General features: G+C 35.4%; 1 protein-coding gene across 1 annotated transcript in view; it reads right to left on the bottom strand.

Moving 5' to 3' along the window:
• The window catches only part of SOS2 (SOS Ras/Rho guanine nucleotide exchange factor 2), a 109509-nt gene that overhangs the window by 26565 nt on the left and 60665 nt on the right, over nt 1-22279 (bottom strand). The window contains exons 8-14 of the mRNA XM_069082324.1: nt 21803-21901; nt 16598-16725; nt 15292-15941; nt 7254-7335; nt 6006-6128; nt 2878-2981; nt 1701-1923 (exon numbers count right to left, since the gene is read on the bottom strand). Coding sequence (XP_068938425.1) covers nt 1701-1923; nt 2878-2981; nt 6006-6128; nt 7254-7335; nt 15292-15941; nt 16598-16725; nt 21803-21901 — 1409 coding nt within the window. The remainder of the gene's footprint in view (nt 1-1700; nt 1924-2877; nt 2982-6005; nt 6129-7253; nt 7336-15291; nt 15942-16597; nt 16726-21802; nt 21902-22279) is intronic.

Raw genomic sequence — 22279 nt, forward strand, 5'->3', positions numbered from 1 at the left:
AATGAACAAGCTTGGAAACCAAGGAAGATATAGTACCTAAAGTGAGTCTTGAAGGGAAACAAGGATTCTGAGATGTCGAGAAAGAAGAGCATACTTTGGGAATGGGGGATCTATCTTGTTCTGCTATAAATTTTTAATTCACTTTTTTCTCACCTATATGGGGAAAATTACACAAATTCATCTTTTTAATAAAAATGAAATAGCAATAATAACATTTTCATAGGACTAAGAAAAAAAGTGAAAAACAGTTTAGCCCAGCAGATAGTTGACCTTGTTCAAGCCTGACCTCTGACATACATGACTTTGTTACCCTGGGGAAAGAGGGAAGAGGGGAAATCAGGGAAAATTTGCTCAAATGAACCTGCAGCAAGCCAGTGATCTAAAAAGTGTCACAGGAAGGAAGTGTCAGTTCCAATAATCAAGCATCTGAAGCCAGATCCCAGCCTCGGCCTAGAAGAACAGAAGTCGAGGCAGAACAAGCACTGAGAGGTTACTGAAGGGAGACAGGATACAGCCACACATTTCAGGAGCTACAGTAGGAGACAGAATCAACTCAGTCCCTGGACTGTAACAATTCCAAGATCAAACTAGGAACTTGGGAAGAAAAAAAAAAGCCATTCTAAAGAGATTTTTTTCAAAGCCTAAAAATTGTGCTTACTAGACACATAATGAAATGTGTTGAAAGGAAAGAAAAAATATAAATATATAAATACATATGGACAATATTATAAAATGAGACCAAAAGGGTAATCAACAGCTTAGAAAAGAAGATAAAAACCCACTTAAATAGTGTACTTCATGGAAAATTAGAATGGAGCAAACAGAGCTCACTTGATAGTGAAAAATATCAGAATAAAGTGAAAAGATTGAAAAGATAGAAGAAAATGTTAAAATATAAAAACAGAAGAAAATATAATACATCTGATTTTGTGCAACTATATGCCAACAAAACCAACTATTTAGATAAAATCAATAAATATTTACAAATATTCTACTCACAGGTTTGGCTAGGTTTGAAAGGGGTTTTTTTTGAAGGGGGGTAGGTAGGGTAAGGTAACAGTAGAAGGGAGACCTACACACGAATAGCTCTCTAATACTCATGCCTTTTAGTCCATGGAAGGAAAAGTCTAAAGTTCTCTTTTTACTTGCTAAAGATTTTTATCTCTCTCATCACCTACAATGAAAATAATGGGAGCTTGATATATATAATGAATGAAATAAATAAAACTGAACTGTTACCTCACAGAAAGAGAATAAGTGTCAGCTTTGTTTTATCCCTTAGCTCATGGAACCTGGTAATATGATTTCATTTTAATAAAAATCTATGGTGACAATATAATTCTGAAAGTCTACATGATATGTGATGTGAAATTTTACTTGTAGTTGTCAAATTCTATACCTTAAAGATTCAGATCTCAGCTTATAAACTACATGACCATGGGGTTAAATCATTCCTCTGAGCCTCAGTTTCCTAATCTATAAAACAGAGACAATAATTACTCTGCATTTAGTTTTTTTTTAAAAGAAAGTACTCCATTAACCCTAAAGTGAGATATAAATGTGAGTTACAACTATAATATAAGCATAAATAGCTTATATTATGATTTGTAGAACAGATAAAATACTAACATGCCTATAGACCCTTGAAAACTGAGTAATAGATCATTTTAAATTCTCTACCTGTGGTGGTATTGAATTACCTGTAGAGGTCAGATTCCAAAAGTGTTAGCTGACGAGCAATTTCTATTGGATGAAGAGTCATGAGATCAAATGTTTCATACTGTCCTGGTCTGCTAATATGCCACTCAATTGGTGGTGGTGGACTTTCAAAAGTAATATTATGGCTAATTCCATTTGCCTGAGCTTGTTTTTTCCTCTTGATGATTTTAACAATTGACTCTACCCACTTCTTCATGGTTTTTCCTAAAAAATATAAAAGATTTGTAGGAAGACCTCATATGAAAGTATATTAATGTACTAGTCAAATAATTTTTTGTCAAAACATTTACTTTATGCTCTTTTAGAAGCTACTCAGATCATAGAACATACAGCATTCTAGATGATAATAGACAGCATATACAGAAATTTTTAAATGTCTAGTTTTAGATTTTACATTAATGTGTTCTCATGAAAGTAAAAAAGGTAAACTAACAAAAATGGCATGTTTTAAAAATGGAACAAACACTTCAAATTGACTACTTTAAACCAAAATCTTTTAAGAACAAAGGAGAGGAAAATTAAGCCAGTCTTAAATCTGGTGTGTTTAATCAATGCCTAGTAGTGTCTTTGGGCAAAAGTTAATGACTCTCTCTCACTGAAGCGAAGAAATTGTTCTTCTGTCTCAACTTTTATTCTTCTGATTTAATGATGCAATGTTGTGCTCTGAAATATCAAGGAATAAGCCCTATTGCTATTTCCTTCTTTTATATTAATATGCCTAGAAGTGTGCTTTCTGTTCACCACAGAAGGAAGAAAAATGTTATAGATAAACTGCAAGTCATCCAATAACTTAGAGAATGAGTAGTAACATATTTTTCACATATTTTCTTCAAGTTAAAAGTATGAGAGCTGAAAGATAAAACATGTAGGACTGTCTGCACAAGCCCCCTAACTCCTTCAAATCTAAAATGACCACGTGAACTCAGAAGCCCAAATAACAAGTTTAAAATAATTTTGAAATGACTCCTGGTGATTCTAAACATGAGTCATGTGACAAAGATTATAAAACGCTATGATGTTCTAAATGTTGTTCCATCTATTTTAAAAATGGATGTTTGGGGGAAATTATTTAAAAAACATATCTCTTTTAGAAATCACACAGATTTTAAAAGTAACCAATGCAAATTTAAGTTACAATAAGACCTTGAAATGACATACCTTTTACACTTGAAATAAAGGATTCTAATTTTTCAAGTAACTCCAGATCTCTCTCAAAATCATAAAAGTGATGTTCTACCCAGTGCCGAAATACATTTAGTATCCTAATAAAATGAAAGATAATAAAGACCACGTTTTAATGTAACCCAAGCACTAAGACACTATTTTTCACATCTCTAGTACCACAGTGATAGCCCTAAATGCAAGGGTCAATACAAAATAAAGGGGAAAAAATAGTTGCTCCCAATAAAATTAGTATTTGTATAACATCTAAAATTTTGACAATGTCAAGACAAAATTAAAAAACATAACCTCAAAGTGCTTAATATTTTTTTTAAAAAACATTGGAAATCATTTACTGTAAAACAAAAATATATTATTGTTCCTATGATTAATTAGCTAGTTATCTTAAGAAGAAAATTTTCCTTATTCATATGAATCAAGTGAAAACACTGTATGTGACCTCAGAAGAACTAGATTTTAACTCTAGGGACAGTGAAACTCAATAGACCCTGGGTAAATAAAAAAGTAAAACTCTTTAAACTTCAATTTCCCCACTAGTGGTTAAATAGGGATTTTTAAATATTTTCCCTAACAGCAAAGAATTGGAAACAAAGTAAATACTCATCAGTTAAGGAATGGCTAAACAAACTGTGGAACATGAATGTAATAGAACATTGCTGTGATGTAAGAAATGATATATCTAATGAGTACAGAGAAACCTAGAAAAATATACATGAATTGATAAAAAAGGAAGTAGAGGCAAGAAAATTATAAACATGATGACAACAATAATGTAACTAGAAAGAACTACATTCAAAAAATCAAAGATAAATTTGACAAAATTATAATGATCAAGTATGATACAAAAGAAAACTTATGAGAAGACATGCTCGAACCATCCATTCATGGAGGTGAGAGGTTCACAGGTATTAAACATTGAACAGGTTTTCATACTTTTTCAATGTATTAATCAGTGTACTGATTTTTTTTTTCCTTTAAAAAACTGTTTTTGGCTCTCTGGGAAGGGGAGGAAGGATACTGGAGGTAACTATGATGATATAAAAGACAGAAGACATCAGTAAAAACTTATTAAAAAATACTTTTACTATGTTCCTAACATGTAGGTGTGAGTATTAAAAGAAATATCATTCTTATAACTAGCAAAGCACTTCAGAAGTTTAAGTTATTAATCTATAGAGTGGAAAAACTACTTTTAAGTTCTTAAGTGGAAAAGGTATTTTAGAATTCACAAAACATACTACAGAAAACCTTAAGCTTACATATGTGGCATGGGGGATTAACTCAGCATTCTATCAGGAGTCTGGACAGAGAACTTTTAGGAGGTGGGATTGTGAGATAATGCCTATGGGCATCCAAGGAAAGAGAAAAGAATTATAAACTACATATCAGCTCATTTTTTTTTTTTTTGCTTCTTACTCCTTTTACAGACTGGCTAGTTAGTGTATTAGACCTCAATGGTTATTGCAAAGGCCAATGCTGAGGTTATCAATAAGGCCCTAAACATATTACCCCAAATCTGGTGGTGATGCAGCATAGTGTAATGGAGTGAATTTAGAATCAGAAGGCCCAGATTCAAATGATACTTCTGACACTTAGTAGCTATGTTATGCTGGGCAAATCATTTAATATCTCTAAGCCTCATGAGATTCCTCATCTATAAATAAAGGAAGCTGTACTGTGGTCCCTTTCAGCTCTAAATCTATGATCCTATGACCAATGACCAAAATGCTGGTTAGCTGTAGTATGTGTGCTATGACACTTCTAAACATGAAAATCTGAAAAACGTTCTTATTAAGGAAGATGACTTTTCTAAAATCAAACTTATTCATAGTGATTTCATAGTCAGGAATTCTCAGTTCCTAAATTACAACTAGAAGATCATCAATAATCAAGAATGATTTTTAAAAACCTATTTTAAAAATATTTTGCAAATTACAAAGAACTGAAAAGGCCGTTATTTGATAAAATTTGTCAGAAGGAACTTAGGAAGTTCTTATGCCATGTGAAATGCACAAGTAGTAAATAAGTCTTCTATTAAGAGAGGAAGAAGATAACTCAATTCTGCTGCTGACACTTTAATAGGCAGTTGGGTGGCACCACAGCATACAGAGTACCAGGATTGGAATCATTAAGATTTGAATTAAAATTTGGCCTCAGATACTTCTTAGCTGTAAAATCCTGGGTAAGTCACTTAAGCTCCATTTACCTTAGCTTCCTCATCTGTAAAACAGGGATAATAATAGCACCTCCCTCCCAATGTTGTGATGATCAAGTGAGATAATATTAGTAAAGCATTTAGCACAGTACTTGCCACATAGTAAATACATATAAAAGTTAGCTATTTATTATAACTAGCACATGAGGTTTAACCAAAGGGTAATTGGAACTGTTGTTTCTATACATTTTTATCTTATTTCTCTCAAATTAATTTTTATCAATTAGTAAGACAACTTTCTGGTTAAAAAACTAATCTCTGTAGATCTTCTTTTTTTGTGGAAAAATCTAGAGCTCCTATAAAAACAGAGTTATAGAAAAGTTCAAAATAACTAGATAGGAAAAAAAAGAAAATTTCAACAACAGTCATTTTAAGTCTACTTTTTTGTCCTGGACTTACGATTTAAGTGTTATAGGAAATTTCTGGTGAGGAGCCTGTTTCAAATACAGGCAACTATTCTGCAACATAATCTTAAAAAGCCGACTGAGAAATTGGGATATTAAGTGACTTGTGGAGGATCAAAGACCTGTTCCCTATTCACTATGCCACCACTCTCTTAACACCCCTCTCTTACCAATATATATACATACATACACACATACATACATACAGAGAGATGTAGGCACAGATATAGAGCTTAATTATACTTGAAAATAAATTCCAGGGCACTAGTCTAGAGGAATAAGAAGTCATTCGTAGGGTATATATCACATACGTGAAAATAACCAGGGCACACTTTGCCACCTGAAACATTCATGTATACAGAAAACATAATAAAAACATAAAGACAGTAGCAACACCTGTATTTGAGATGAGAGGGGACAAGTTTTGTGCTATATGGAGAAGAAAAACTGGGTGGAGCATGAGAAATATAATACTGGGCTCAAACCTAAGTTGTACTGGTTGAACATATTCTTTGCGAAATCGTTTCAGATCTGCACTGATTGGTTGCTCTCCTTTCTCCACTGCCAATTTATCTGCTTCAGTAGGTTCTGGCTCAGGGATTTCAAACCTATGAACAGAGCAAAATTAAAGACAAATACTTAGTTATTTATATAGGTAAGAATTACCATGGATGGGGAAAGTTCAGGTAAATGCTTTCTAATTTGGTAAGCATAACCTCTTTATCTGCTCCACACCCCCAAACACAATTAACTTTTTAAAAAATCAAATAGATATAAAGTAAGCAGTTAGATATTTATTTGACTAATTCAACATTCTGGCCAGAAGGGCTCTTTCTTCCTTAGAAGATATATTTGCAAATTTAATAGAGATGAGTAGAGAGTGTTTGCAACATGGACTTAAAAGTGCACCTGTACTCCAAATACTGTGCTAGAAAGAAAAATCTAGGCAACTAGATATGCCTTATCCTCCACCTACTTCCATCTGGTAAAAACAATAAAAAAATATAGCAAAACTAATTAAATAACTGATGGTTATATAGCACTTTAAGGATTACAGATGGCTCTACAGCAATATATCAATGAGAGCAAAGAACTGGAAACAAAAAAAGTATCAATTAATTGGAGAATGGCTGAACAAATTGTGGGTTGTAATGGCATTTTGTAGTACCATAAGAGATGAGGAATATTCTAGAACAAAAGAACTATGGAAAAATTTGTATAAAATGAGGTAATCAATTTGCCCCATGACTACAATAATATAAAAGTAAAAAATTCTGAAAGAACTCAAAACTTTGAATAAAGCATTGACTTATTATAACTTCAAAAGACAGATGATAAAGCATATCTTCCACCACTTGGTGGAGAGATGACGAACTAGAGCTACAGAAGACAGCATCCATTTTCAGATGAGACCAATATCTTGATTTGTTTTGCCTAATTATACACATTTGTTATAGGGAATACTTGGGGGCAAGGAAAGAGAGATTGATGGGCAATGAAAGGAAAAAAGGCAAGTTCTATCCTTTAAAATGAATTTTTTGTTATTTAACTCTATATTTAATATTAAATTAGTATATACAGGTAAAATAACATAAAACTTGGAGGTTGAACCTGTGAAGTCCCTTCTAATTCTAAATCTAAGCTCCTAGGAAATATGTCATCTGAAAATCTACATAATGGGAACTAACTTTTTTCAGTGGTTGTTGTAAATGAAATATACGTATTTTTCTTACCGTTCAATCAATAACTTCAACAATTCCTGTGGCTTACAAAATGAACGATAGGTGGTAAGAAAAGTACGCACAAAATTGGGATCTGTAAAGGTAAAATGAATAAAGATTACTTACAAATCTCCTCCAGTCTGAAAGTCTACCTAAAGGTAGCACACAGTGATGTCTCCCCTAAAAGAAGCCTGAAGTCAAGAAGACCTAAGTTCAAATCCAGACTCTTGACACTTATAGCTATGTAACCCGAGGCAAATCCCTTATCCTGTTTGCCTGAGTTTCCTCTACTGTGAAAATGGGGGTAACAATACCTACCCCACAGAGTTATTGTGACGATCAAATGAGATAATATTTGTAAAGCATTTAGCACATTGCCTGGCACATGGTTGACACTATATAAATACTTATTTCTTTCCCCTTCCCTCCTTACCTCTCCCACTAGTACACTACCAAGTTAAAAAACATTTGTTTTTAACTTCTCTTAAAGGTAGTGGGACTTCAGACTGACTTAGAAAAGGACAATGACCACACATAGTTTTTATTTTTTTAATTATTTGAAGAATTGAGGTTGGTAATGTTTATTCTATAGGGACTCATAATATTTTACTCCATATTTTATAAATTTGGTTGTCTTTGTTGATGAATATCATGAAAAAAAAATTTTAACCCCCTTACCACAATAGCTCCACTTACATCTTCAATTCTTCCTCAATCAGGCATAGAATTTTAAAGCAAATTTCTTCACTAATGTAATAAATAATCTTATTTTAAAACTCAGATAGTGGCCATGGGAAAAAGCAATAAATAATTGTACAGGGAACATAATAAAACCTCATTATTATGAAATCCAAGAGAGTGGCAGAAAAGTGGATATGACATCCATTCCATAATAGTCAGTATAGAATTGGCATTTTTTTTCTTTTGATTTAACTTGCACAAAACCTAGGAGCAGCCTATGGTGCCTAAGCTAAGCCTGTAGGGTATTATAAGAGGAAGAAGTGAGAAGAGAATGCATTCCAAACATAAGGGACAACCTAAACAAAGGTATAGAGATGAGAGATGGAATGAAACATGGAGAAATAGTAATAAAATTATTCTGGCTGGACCTTTCAGTGCAGGAAGAAAAGTGGTAAGTGATAAGTCAACAATTGTTTATCATTCACCCACTATGTTGCCAGGTACTATGCTAAGTGCTAGGCATACAATGAATGAAACTATCAGTATGACTAGGAAGGTGTGATGTAGCTAGGCTGTGAAAAAGATAGGTTGGTCAGGTAGGAAGGACAAGAGATAGCTATGGGAATGTCCACAGGCTGATATCCAAGCCATGTCAAGAGCTTTAGAGGAAATCCCCCTGACCCCCCAGCATACTAATGGACCCCTTGTGAAGGATTTACTGAAAGACGTGGCCAAGACTGGCACAAAATGGGCAGGCATAGATCAGCTGCAATATGCATCAACATCAAAGGATTCATCATAACAGTCAAGTACTTGAAAGAAATGTAAAAACACTGAATCAATTTATTTGTAATGAGATAGTTTGAGGCTTTTTAGTACATAACATTTTTTCCTTTTATTTTAAGAGGGGAAGGAAATGTGTATTTAGAGGTGCCCTACATTTGTCCTAATATTTAAGGATCCTAATGAGGGCAAATACAAGACTATCTGGAGTTGTCCCATTTAATCTGAAATATACAATTAAGTGTTATATTTTAAATGTTAGGAATTGTTAAAGCTCCTACCATAACTGTATCACTGTAGAGGGGGATTCTATTGAAGAATAGGTCTATCCCCATATGAGGTCACAACCCACAGTTTAAGAAGCACTGAAAGGGTTGTGAGTGAAAAAGTTTAAGAAGTCCTGTACTATGAGGTCCCTTTCAGCTTCAAATTCTCTAATTCATTTCCTAAGGCTTTTATACCAAAGCCATATATTAAGTATTTTATGCTTACATTAAAAAATGAAATCAAAATTCCCAGGGAAATAATCTTCAATATGCCTTGATACTATGTATGTTCCTGTCCCTCATGCAATCATCTTTAAAATGATAATGTATGTAACATTTATTTCTATGTAAGTGAATATTAATATAAATTTAGTTTTGCTATCTAAAGTGCAAATATTCTTAGGGGCGGCCAGGTGCTAGCCCCAGTGTCGGGATGACCTGGGGATCGAATCCGGGCTCAGATACTTAGCACCACACCCAGAAATAACTGGCCATGTAACCTTGAGCAAGTTACTTAACCCCAATTGCTTTTTTAAAAAAATAATAAAATAAAGTGCAAATATTCTGATGAAATGTTTAGTACTTGAAACTAGTGTCTGCTAATATTTATCTAGTATAAATATACTAACAAAAGTCACAGTAAAGTTTTGTAGTTATATGTGCTACAAAGAGGCAACATGATGAAGGAGAAGAAGCACTGGACCTAAGAGTCAGGAAGAGCATATATGATAGGATCAATATCTATTAGGTTTCCATCTCTCCCCCATCACCTAGTTAAACTAGTTCTTGTCTAAAATGCAAGGGTGGGGAGGAGGTGAGGGGAGTGAGTGAATCTTACTCTTATCAGAATTGGCTCAAAGAGGGAATAACATACACAATAAGTTGGCTATAGAAATCTATCTTACCCCACTAATTAGAAAGTAGGAGGGGAAGGCCAGGGAGGATGGGGGGGGGGAGTGTTAATATAAGGGAGGGCAGATTGGGGGAGGGGTAATCAGAAGCAAAACATTTTTGAGAAGGGACAGAGTGAAAAGAGAGACAGAATAGAATAAACCAGGAGGGGGAAGGGGATGGGAGGGAATAGGATGGAGAGAAATACAGTTAGCAATAGTAACTGTGAAAAAAATTTAAAGTAAGTTTCTCTGATAAAGGACTCATTTCTCAAACATATAGAGAACGGAGTCAAATTTTTAAAAATAAGAGCCATTTCCCAATTGAGAAATGATCAAAAGATATGATCAGTTTTCAGGTGAAGTAATGAAAGCTAACTATAGCCATATAAAAGCTACTCTAACTCACTACTCATTGAAGAAATGCAAATTAAACTAATTCTGATATACTACCTCATACCTATTAGATTGGCTAATAGGACAGAAAAGATAAATGACAAATGTTGGATGGGATGTGGGAGAAATGCACTGTTAGTGGAGTTGTGAACTGATTCAACCATTCTATAGAGCAATTTGGAACTATGCTCAAAGGGCTATAAAACCATGCATACCCTTTGACCTAGCAATACCATTACTAGGTCTATATCCCAAAAGAGATTTAAAAAAAGGAAAAGGACCTATATGTACAAAAATATTTATAGCAGTTCATTTCTGGCGATAAAGAATTAGAAATGGAGGGGATGCCTATCAATTGGGGAATGTCTAAGCAAGTTATAGCATGTGATTATGATGGAATACTATTGTACTATAAGAAATGATGCTCTCAGAAAAACCTGAAAAGACTTGAATGAGACGATAAAAAGTGAGAAATACTGTATACAAAGTATCAGCAATATTGGAAGATGATCAGCTATGAATGACTTAGCTATTCTCAAAAATACAATGATCCAAGCCAACTTTGAAGGACTTATGATGAAAAATAGTATCCATCCCCAGAGAAAGAAATGATGGTTTTTGAATACAGATCTTAGCATACTTTTAAAAAATTTTCTTTATTTTTCTTGAGTTGGGTTTTTTTTATCTATGTTTTCTTTTACAACATGACTATCATGGATATGTTTTGCATGACCACACATGTATAACCTATAACACTCAATGGGGGGGTGGGGAGGGAGAAAAGAGAGAATTTGAAACTCAAAAGTTTTAAAAACGAATGTTAAAAATTATTTTTATATGTAATTGGTTAAAAATTTTAAAATAAATACATAAATGGAGAAAAATAAAATAAAATGCAAGGAAGTTGTCCCCAAGATTTGACTAGGCCAGGGAGCTAAGTTAAGCTGCTTAGCTGTTTGACACAGCTTCCTAGTGGCCATCATGGAGGGGACACATAGGTGAGAAGGTGGGGTCCTTCAGACTTGATAGATGTCCAATGGCCATCAGAGTAACCACACCCTATCCCTCTGGGAAGTATGCTAAGTGCTATATCCTTGTGGAATATCCATTTCATGCTATGGTTAAATAACCATCTTTTTGTTGACGGCTGGTTACCAGATGACCCATTTGAGTTGATCCCAGTCTCTAAAACCTCGTTTCAAATCCTACCTCAGACATCTGCTAGATGTGTTACCCTGGGCCTCCCTGAGTTTCCTTATCTGTAAATTAAGGGGGCTAGACTCTATTTCTAAAGTTCCTTCTAATTCTAAATTTATTATATAAAGAAAATACTATAACAATAATAATGGTTTGTATTTATACAGTGTTTTCAGGTTTGCAAAGCACTATACACATTATCTTTTTTGATCCTCAACATTTCTGTAAGATCAATTGCTATTACTATCCCCATTTTACAGATAAGGAAACTGAGGCTGAGAGAGATTATGTGACTTGCCCTGGGTCACACAACTAAGTATCTGAGGTGGGATTTGAACCCAGGTCTTCCTGGCTCCAAGTCCAGCACTCTTCCCTACTGTTTCGCTTCACCAAAGATCTTTCTTTATGAATGTCCATATTGATAAGATCCTGCATCAATTGAAGTAACCATGCATGTTACATCAGACCTATGCTGGCGACTCTTCAGTTTCTCTAACAATATTCCACATGCTAAATTTAGAGGTGACACAATATGGCTTAATGGATGGTCTCTAGTCCAAGTTTCCCTTAAAGGACTGAAAGTTTCAAGGTTAAAGTTTTTCCTTATATAAAAACTTGCCTTTTTGTAACTTTCCTCCATTGTTCCCAGGACAACTCTCATGTCATACCTAAGTCTTTCTTCTTCTCTAGGCTAAACATTCCCAATTCCTTCAACAAGCTATATATCTAGTCTTGGTCCCTCTCCTGAGCTCTATTCCCTAGATATCAACTATGAAGTGATTGTTAATTTATTAAATGGAACAGGCACACCTGCTTCTTTGGATACTCATCAGGACAGACCGTGATGGGAGCAAGAAACAGGGATGTAATCACACTCTAACAATGCACAGAGGGTATATGGGCAAAAGGCACAGTAAGTTGAGAGAGAAGTGACAAAAAGGGGAACAGAGACAGATGGCATGAGGAGAAGAAATGGGGTAGTGAAGGAAGGCTGGCAGTGTGGGGAACAGGGTGGGGAAGGGGAAAGGCAAAGAGCATCAATCATGTAACCATGGAGTTAGGAGTATTCAGCAGCATGGACCCAATGGAGATGGAAGAATTCTTGGGGGCAAGGAGAGAGGAGGGAAGGGAATAAGTCTCATTTTTATGAGGTTTTAGAAGGCAACAGATTAACTTTTATCTGTGCTATCTTGGGATTCGTTCATTAATATATCCAAATTATCTCAAAAACTGTTGACAAAACTTTAAAGCTAACATATCCACATCATCTTAAAGTTATCAGTAATATCTGGTGTTCTACTGGTCTTAAAGTGGATGTCCAGAATTCATCAGAGATTTATACATCATAGGACCAAAAGGCCCTGACAGCAAAGCTTAGATAGCTTCCCCTGATTCAGCACATATTACCAGGGTGTAATTTTTGATAAATATGTGATATAACTGATAAATTATGGTCTTTTGATCTTTGAGACAGTTTGTATGTGACTTCTAGGTGCCCCTTTGCAATGTTACTTCCTGTTATTGCTACTTTCTATTGGCTCTTATAAACTTATTTAATATACTGACTAGGAAGGGGGGGGAGGGGGTTAGTCAGGGAGACCAGACCAAGATACAATTTTAATACAAACTGCCTATGGGTCATTTCAAAATGGATGTCCCATAGGCCCCTGAAATTCAGTATGTCTAAAAAAGAACACATAATCCTTCACTCCAAGTCTTCCCTTCTTTTGAATTTCCCTGTTTCTATGGAGAGTACTTCTACCAAGGTTCAAAATTTGGGAGTAGTCCTCACTCACCCCCATTCTACATATCAAGTTAGTTGCTAAGTCTTATAGATTTTAGCCTCCATAGTATTTCTGATCAGTATCCTTCTCTCCAATCAACCAATAAAAGGTATTTATTAAGCACCTACTAAGGACCAGGAATTGTGTTAGGCACTGGGGAGGAAAAGAAAATGAATGAAGCAATCACTACTCAAAATAAACTTACACTGTAATGGGAGAAATAATAAAGACATATTTAAGAATGAACAGAATAATTTATATAAAGAGTATACAATGTAGTTAAATACAACATAATCTGAGAGAGGGGACACTAGCCAATGAAGGGGTTAGGAAATGCTTCATGTAGAAAGTGGTGGATGAACTAGATACTGAAATAAGAAAAATTCTATAAAGCAGAAATGAAAGGAAGTACATTTGCAGAAATGGATGACAGTGGTGCTAACACATGACTATAAGAAACAGAGTATCATGTGTAAAGAACATAGAAAAGGCCAGTTTAGCTGGACTGCAGAATATAGGAGGGGGAACAATGTACAATGAGGCTGGAAAGATAAGCTGGTACTTTAAAAACTAAACAGAAATTTATATTGACTCTGGAGGTAAAAGAAAATTTGGGTCAAGAATGGTAAATGCATGGGGCGGCTAGGTGGCGCAGTGAAGAGAGCACTGGCCCTGGAGTCAAGAGGACCTGAGTTCAAATCCGACCTCAGACACTTAACACAAAAACTAGCCATATAACAACTGGGCAAGTCACTTAACCCCAACTGCCCTCCAAAAAGCAAAAAAGAATAGTAAATGCAGCACATAGGTTAAGAAGAATGAGGCCTGAGAAAAGACCATCAAGGATGGAAATTAAGAAATCATTGGTAATTCTAGAGAGTGGTTTCAGTTGTGATGAGATCAGAAGCCATACTACAAAGAGAGGAAGAAGAGGCAGTGAGTAAAGACAGCTTTTCTAGGAGTTTGGTCAAGAAAGAGAAGAGATATATATAGGTCATTCTCATATGGCTCCCACACTAGCTCAGGCCTTTATTACCTCTTTCCTACACAACTGCAACACCTTTCTTTCTCAAGTCTTTCTCCTTTAAAATTTATCTTCCAAATCCAAAGTGATATTCCTAAAATACATCTGACTATATCCCTGTCTTATTCAATAAACTCCAGTGGCTGCATCCAATATAAAACGTAAAAAACTCTATTTGGCATTTAAAGCTCTACAGCCTGAATCCAATCTATCTTTGCCATTATTGTTTAGTAGTTGTCTAGTTATGGTTAACTCTTTGTGACCCTGTTTGGGCTTTTCTCGGCAAAGATACTGGAATGGCTTATAATTTCTTTTTCCAATTCATTTTACTGATGAGAAAACTGAGGCAAACAGGATTAAGTGACTTGCCCAGGGTCACACAGCTAATAGGTATCTGAGACCAGATTTAAACTCAGAAAGATTAGGCTTCCTAACTTTGGGCACAGCGCTCTATCCACTGTACCACCTAAATGCCCTGTGGTAAACCTACCTCTTCATGCTTCCCAGACTCACGCACTCTTCTCCTCAATTTCACCTCTTAGAAGACCTAGCTTTTTCACAGTTCACTTCAAGCACCACAAGATGCCTTTCATAGTCCTTGGCTGCTAGTACCTCCCTATCCAAAATTACCTTGTACTTATTTTTCATATATTTTGTATGTTTTTATATGTGGTATATGTTTCCCCCAATAGAATATGAGGTGTTTCAATCAGAAACTGTTTTATTTTGGTTTTGTATATTCAGTGCATTGCACAGTGCTCAGCTATTTTTGTCCTGTCTGACTCTGTGACCCATTTGAGGTTTTCTTGGCAAAGATAACTGGAGTGGTCTGCCATTTGTATTTCCAGCTCATTTTACAGATGAGAAAACTGAGGCAAACAGGGGTAAGTGACTTGGCCAGGGTCACACAGCTAGTAAATGTCTGAGGCCAGATCTGCATTTATGGAAGATGAATCTAAAGCACCTAGCTGCTTCAATTAAACAGATAACAACTGTCCTTCCTTTCCACCTATAAATATAGACACATACCTGCATACATGTGGTAGGTTAGCCTTTCAATTAATTTCACTACAGTTCCTCCTTTAATGATAGGGATTCCACTTTGCAAGTTGTCTTCAAAGACAATGTTTTCTTCAGAATCTTTCACAACGAAGCGATATACTTCTGGACTTGGCAACCTTAGGGGCTGTTCATTTTCTTCTTTTAATAATACTGAATCTAGCATTCGATCTAATGTACTACGATACTGAAGAGAAATCAAGGCTGCCATCCAATTGTTTTTCTCTTCAGTGGACTTAGCAGCAAATATAATGCTGTTTTCATCTTTGGAAATCAACTCAAAGGCATGCTTATACTCAGAAGTGTCATCTTTATCACAGATTTGTATTTTCCTCATGACAAATTTTTCTTTCAATCTGTATTCTGCATTGCTATAACCTGGAATCCGGGACTGTCCATGATTAGTTTTACAGCTAATCATTAAGCCATCAAAAAGGAAAATATGACGTTCATGCTTAGCTCCTATTCTCATCAATGGGCCTTCCATGATAAATTCATTGCAACATTGGCCAATATCTTTGCCCTCCCATCCATCAATATTTTTTTGAATTTCATTCATTTTTTTTATGGCTAGGTGCTTGCTCCGTATTTGACGATTATAAAATCGACAAACAGGATCCCTATAAAACACAACCAAAAAAAAGTTTTTTCAGTTACTGTTAAATCATAATTAAGACACACATAAAATGAATACTGTAAGAGCCATACGAAGTTACAAAAGTTAGACATCATCAATTCACATTAATTCAATTTATCAAGCAAAATTAAATACAATATTACCTTTCAATTATTTCATTGACTCATAGGTAACTGTAACAAATCACTTCCACTATGTCACAGATTCCTTACTTGTGAGATGAAAAAAACACCTATTATGCATTACATACCTAATGCCATAATTGAAGATGTAATGAATAGTGAACTTCTTACATATCAGCTACAGAAAATTGTAGCATATGCCCTATAGAATAATGATGTAGATTTTCTAATGTAATTTAAAGGCTTTGCCTTTACTTAAATCATTTTCGGTATCTGTTAAAAACATGCAAAGTCAGTTTAAAAACATAAATCATGCCAATGTATTTAATTCTCAACAATGACCATTTGATTTTTAAAACTGCTGGATATATGTACCACCATCAGAAGAAATGATACATATTCAGTATCAGAACTGAAACAAAAACCTATCATTACTAATCATACTTGGTCAGAAATCTAGAAATTAAGTCCAAGTATAATTTATGGATTCCTCATGCTTTTTATAATCTGAACTCACGCAGGTCGCCGTCTAGGTGAATGCTTGTTGCAAATCCGTTCCATGCTACATCGGAAATTCAGAAGAGCAGTAATAGCTTGTTTCAAACATTCTCTGTCTTCTTGTTCTTCACTGCATTCTTGCAATTGCTAAGAAAAATTGGAAAATCCAAAATAAAATTTGTATTTTGGTTTTTTAACCTCAACTTTAAGAACAGCAAAAATATAAAAAAGCAAAGACAAAAGAAAAACTATCAACAAACTAAAGGGATTTTTTTAACCACAAAAGAATATATACAACAATAAAATTTAAAAGTTGAAAGGGACCTCAAGCAGCCATCTAGCCCTAGTCATACACAAAAGGAAACTCAAAATAACAAACCTGACAAGTACTCATCCAGCCTTAACTTTAAAGACTTTCAAGGAGAGAAACCCATCCATTCTCAAAGTGAACCATTCCACTCTTGGATAGCTCTAATCATAAGGAAGTTTTTCTTGACAGCAAACCTAAATTTGCCTTTTTGCAACTTCCACCCCCTGTTCCTAATTCTGCCCTCTGGGACCAAATGGAACAAGTCTAGTCTCTCCTTTATATGACAGTCCTTAAAATACTTGAAGACAGCTGTGCTATTCCCCTGAGTTTCCTTTTCTCCCGACTAAACATACCCAGTTCCTTTAATTGATTCTTACATGACAGACTCAAGGTCTTTCATCACCCTGATTTCCCTCATCTGAACACTCTGTGGAGCTTATCAACTGTACGTAATCACAATATTCCCAATGAGGTCTGACAAGGGCAGAGTACAGATGGATTATCACCTTCTTATTCCTGGAATCCATTCATCTTTTAATATAACCCAAAATTACATAATCTTTTTTTGGCTGTCACATCACAGTACTGATTTATATTAAACTTGCAGTTCACTAAAATCCCAAGCATCTTTTTTCAGAACAATTGCTTTCTATCCATGATTCTCCCTCCTTATATTACACTGTATTAGCTATCCCTCCCAGCTTTGCATTGCCTCCAAATCAGATAAGCATATAATTTATGCCTTTATCCAAATCACTGATAAAAATGTTAAACTGCACAAGCTAAGCACAGATTCCTAAGGCCTTCCAGTGGAGACCTGTCACAAAATATTAACAGCTACTCTTTGAATCTTTTCATCCAATGAATTGTGAAGCCATCTGATTTTACTATTTTATTATTTCATTTTTATTATTTTCATTTCACCCATGGTTGGCATATTATGGCCTGAGGGCCAGATCTATCCCTCAGCCTGTTTTTGTATAGTCAGAGAGCTCAGAATGGTTTTCACATTTTGAAGTACAATAAAACTTTATTTGGAAATATAATACAGGGTGGCTAGGTGGTGCAGTGAATAGAGCACTGGCCCTGGAATCAGGAGGACCTGAGTTCAAATCCATCCTCAGACACTTGACACACTTACTAGCCATGTGATCTTGGGCAAGTCACTTAACCCCAATTACCCCCTGCAAAAAAGAAAAAAATATATAACACCATTCTTAGCTTGCTAGTAGTATAAATGTAGGTTGGCAGCAAAGCATTTAGCTAGTGGGCTGGATTTGCCATCCCCTAACTTAGTAAGACTAAGTTTTTACACAAGAATAGAAGGAAATACCTTATCAAAAGCATTACCAAAATCTAGGTAAACCATAACTATAGCATTCCCTCTGCCCCATATATTAGTTTAGTAATCATATCAGGTGGCTAGGTGTTTCAGTGAATAGAACGCTGGCCCAGGAGTCAGGAGGACCTGGGTTCGGATCTGACCTCAGACACTTAACACACACACACACACACACACACGCCATGTGACCTTGGACAAGTCACTTAACCCCAGTTGCTCTCCAAAAAGCAAAAAACAAAAAAAAAGTAATCATGTCAAAAAAGGAAATCAAGTTAGTCTGGCATGACCTGTTCTTAATAAAGCCAGGCTGGCTCTTTGTAATTATTGTTTCCCCTTCTAAATGTTAGCTAATCATTTCTTTAATAATCTGTTTTAGAATTTTCCCAAGAACCAAAGTCAAGCTCACTAAGTTGTAGTTTGCAGGCTATTTTTTTTTCTTTTGGAAAATCCAAACATGTGCTCTTCTTCAACCTGATGATAACTCTCTTTTAAGTTTTCCATTAACTTTCAAATATCACTGACAATGGCTCAGCAATCATATCCACCTGTTCTTTCAGAACCCAAGGGATGTAGCTCCAGAGACCTGAATTCATAAAGGTAGCTAAGTGCTACTCCGTATTATCTCCACATTTATTTTGGGTTTCAAGTCCCAATTAGTCATTTTTATTGTCATTTCTACTATAAAGGCCAGTCTCCTTTTCAGAGAAAACAGAAAAAATTACATACACAAAATGTACTTATTTCAAGACAACTTTTCTACAATCTATCTTTTTTTTTTTTAAGCAATTGGGGTTAAGTAACTTGCCCAAGGTTACATGGCCAGTTTTTTTTCTCTGTGGGGGGGGGGGGGGGGTGTGTGGGTGGGTGTTAAGTATCTGAGGCCAGGAACTGGATCCCCCGGGGGTCCTCCCGACTCCAGGGCTGGCACCCTTCCTGCACCACCTAGCCACCCCACAATCCATCTTTCTTGAACTCAACTACTACTAATATAATAATATATTTCATATTCAAAATCAGGAGAAAAGACTAACTGTGGGAGAGATTTCATATTACTTTGCACAAGAATAAAGCTGTGTTGTCGTTGTTTTTAAATTAAGATGCCAGAAAATACAAAACAATGTTAATTCATTTCTACTAGTTACTGTCAATACAAGAGATAAAGTACACCAAACAAGAAATGTATTTTAGTTCTATGTTTCATAACAAACTGGAATAATTCTTTCTGCAGATGTCTACGGGTCAGTTCTAATATCTTTGATAAGCAACACCATATTAAGTATCATCATAATAAGCACTATTGTGGTAGCAAATAACTGGAAACAAAGAAGATTTAGGAATGACTAGACAAATTGTGATACATGAATGTAATGCAATATTACTAGCTATAAGAAATGATGAATGTAATAAATACAAAGAAGCAAAGTGAAGTAGGCAGAGTAAGGAGACAGTATATACAACTACCATAATGTCAATGGAATGAACAACACAAATAAAATAATTAAACTGAATACTACAAAATTATAAAGTTCAAACTTGATCCCAGAGATGAGATATGAAAAGATATCTCCCCCTATTCCATTGAAAAGCTGAGGGGTGAGGGGGTTCCGTAGATATGCAACATACAAATATTGTCATATATTGGTTTTGCCAATTGAAAAAAAATCTTTGTTATACAAGATGGCTCTCTGGGAATAGGTAAGGATGCAGGGGGGAATCTACATAATGTAAAAAGAAAAGACATCAGTCAAAATCTATTAAAAATATAGACTACTAAGTGCTAAGCATGCTCTCTCACCCTGATATCCAATCTATCACTAAGGCTTGTTGATTCTACCTTTGCAACATCTCTTGTACGTGTCCCCTTTCTCTTCTCTGACACTGCCACCACCTAGGTACGGGTCCTCACACCTAGATTATTAAAGGAATCTTCTGGCTGGTCTGCCAGCCTCAAATATCTCCTCAAGTTCAGTCCATCCTCTCCTTAGATGCTAAAGTTAGCTCTATAAAGAGGAGATATGACCACATAAGCCCTCCTACTGAATTATATTCCAGTGGCTCCCTATTACCTCCAGAATTAAACTTAAGATTCACTGTTTGGCTTCTAAAGCCCTCTGTAACCTCCTCCCTTCTCACTTTTTCAGTTTTCTTATACTTTACTTCCCTCCATGTACTCTACAATTCAGAAGCACTTGCCTCTTTGCTGTTCCTCATACATGAAGCTCCATATACCAACTCAGTACATTTCCATTAACTGTTCCAATATCAAAAATGTTTTCCCTCTTCACTTCCTTGGCCTCCTTCCAGTCTTAGATCACCTCTGCAAAAGGTCTTTCCCAGCTCTCCTTAATGCTAGTGTTTCCCTTCTGAGATAATTTCCAATTTACCCTGTACATATCTTGTATAAACTCTGTTGTTTGCAAACTATTTCCTTTCCTCCCATTAGAACACGAGTTCCTCGGTACCAAGGAATGTTTTTACCTTTCTTATCCCTGGTACTTAATACAGGAAACAGAGTAAGATTTAACAAATACTTGTTTAGCCTAGTTCAGCAGCAAGGCACCCTGAGGAAGAGATATGAGGCAATATGTGCCAGGTAAGTCAAGCCAAATCTCCACTTGCCTCTTAACTACCATGTTCCCTCAGCTGAAGATGGAGACAGTCCACTGCACCACCTTGCTGCCCCAATTTTGGCCACAGCAACTCTAAAAGAGCATTTACTACAGTATAGAAGAGTTGTTATTTGTATCAATAGAGGAAGTAGTCATATCAATGAAGTTATGGATCATTATATCTTTAAACATGAGTTGGAACAGAAAATTAGTATGAAAAATGTTCAACTAGTCAGATGAATTTCAGGTTCAATATTACTAAGTCTGAGATGAAAATAAACTTTTAGGCTGGAGTAGAGGTACATGCCTGCTTATAGGCATTAGCTGGGGCTAACAGACTGCTTGAGCTCAGAAGTTCTGAGCTGCAGTGGGGCTTCAGGGGTCTACACTAAAATCTGGCACCTCAGGTAGTCCCCAGGAGTAGGAGGGCCACTAGTCAACTTAAAGAGGGGTAAACCAGCCTTCATTTTAAATGTAGGAGGTCAAAGCTTCCATGTGGATCAGTTTTAGCATTGAACCCATGAGTGGTTCAGGGAGACACAGTCTCAAAAAAAAAAAACCTTTTCAAAATAAACTTTTCTATACTTAACCTTAAATAACATAAACCCAAATAAAGAAGTACATATTTTGTTCTGAGCTCCCTAGAAGTCATTTGCTTAAGTCATTTTCTGTTCAATTTGTTTTGTTCAAACAAAGACAATGCATACAATAATGATATAATTTAGAACTAAGATCAATTTTCAAACTTAAAAAATAAGGAAAACAGGGGCACCTAGGTGGCGCAGTGAATAGAGCAACAGCCCTGGAGTCAGGAGGACCTGAGTTCAAATCCAGCCTCAGATACTTAACACAAAAACTAGTCATGTGACCTTGGGCAAGTCACTTAACCCCAATTGCCCTCCAAAAAAGAAAAAAGAAAAAAAAAGAAGGAAAAAGTTTGTTTATACAAGCTTTTATACTTACCTCTAATAATTCAAAGTAGTGTGAACAATGGTAAACTGGAACTAGCATAAGGCGTGGAAGAACATACCGTACAGCCTCTTTAAAGCCATCAGCAATGGACTGGAAGGGAAAAAAAATTATCCAAATTTGCATGTATGAAATATACAGAATACACCAAGACCATAATAGAATATAAACTTATCAAAAAGAAATAAAAATTAAAACTGATTATCTAAAAGTGAAAATGGACTTTTATTTTCCTGAGGAGAAAATCATCTTCTGTAGCTATAAAGACTAATATTTTATTATTTTTAAAATGCTGATTTCCTAAATGGGCATTTTTTTCTCACAATAAAGAAGAAGGGGACTGACAGATGTTAAAGATAATCTTGAGGGCTATAAAAATACATTTTCTCATAAAAGAAGAGTGGAGTGTTAAACATTTATATAATGTTTTACATAGTATTGTCATCTGAAGTCAAACTATGACATAATACT

This window comes from Petaurus breviceps, unplaced genomic scaffold (assembly GCF_028583685.1).
Source record: "Petaurus breviceps papuanus isolate PSGF00001 unplaced genomic scaffold, PetGlider_PUasm1.0 164, whole genome shotgun sequence".
Lineage (NCBI taxonomy): Eukaryota > Metazoa > Chordata > Mammalia > Diprotodontia > Petauridae > Petaurus > Petaurus breviceps.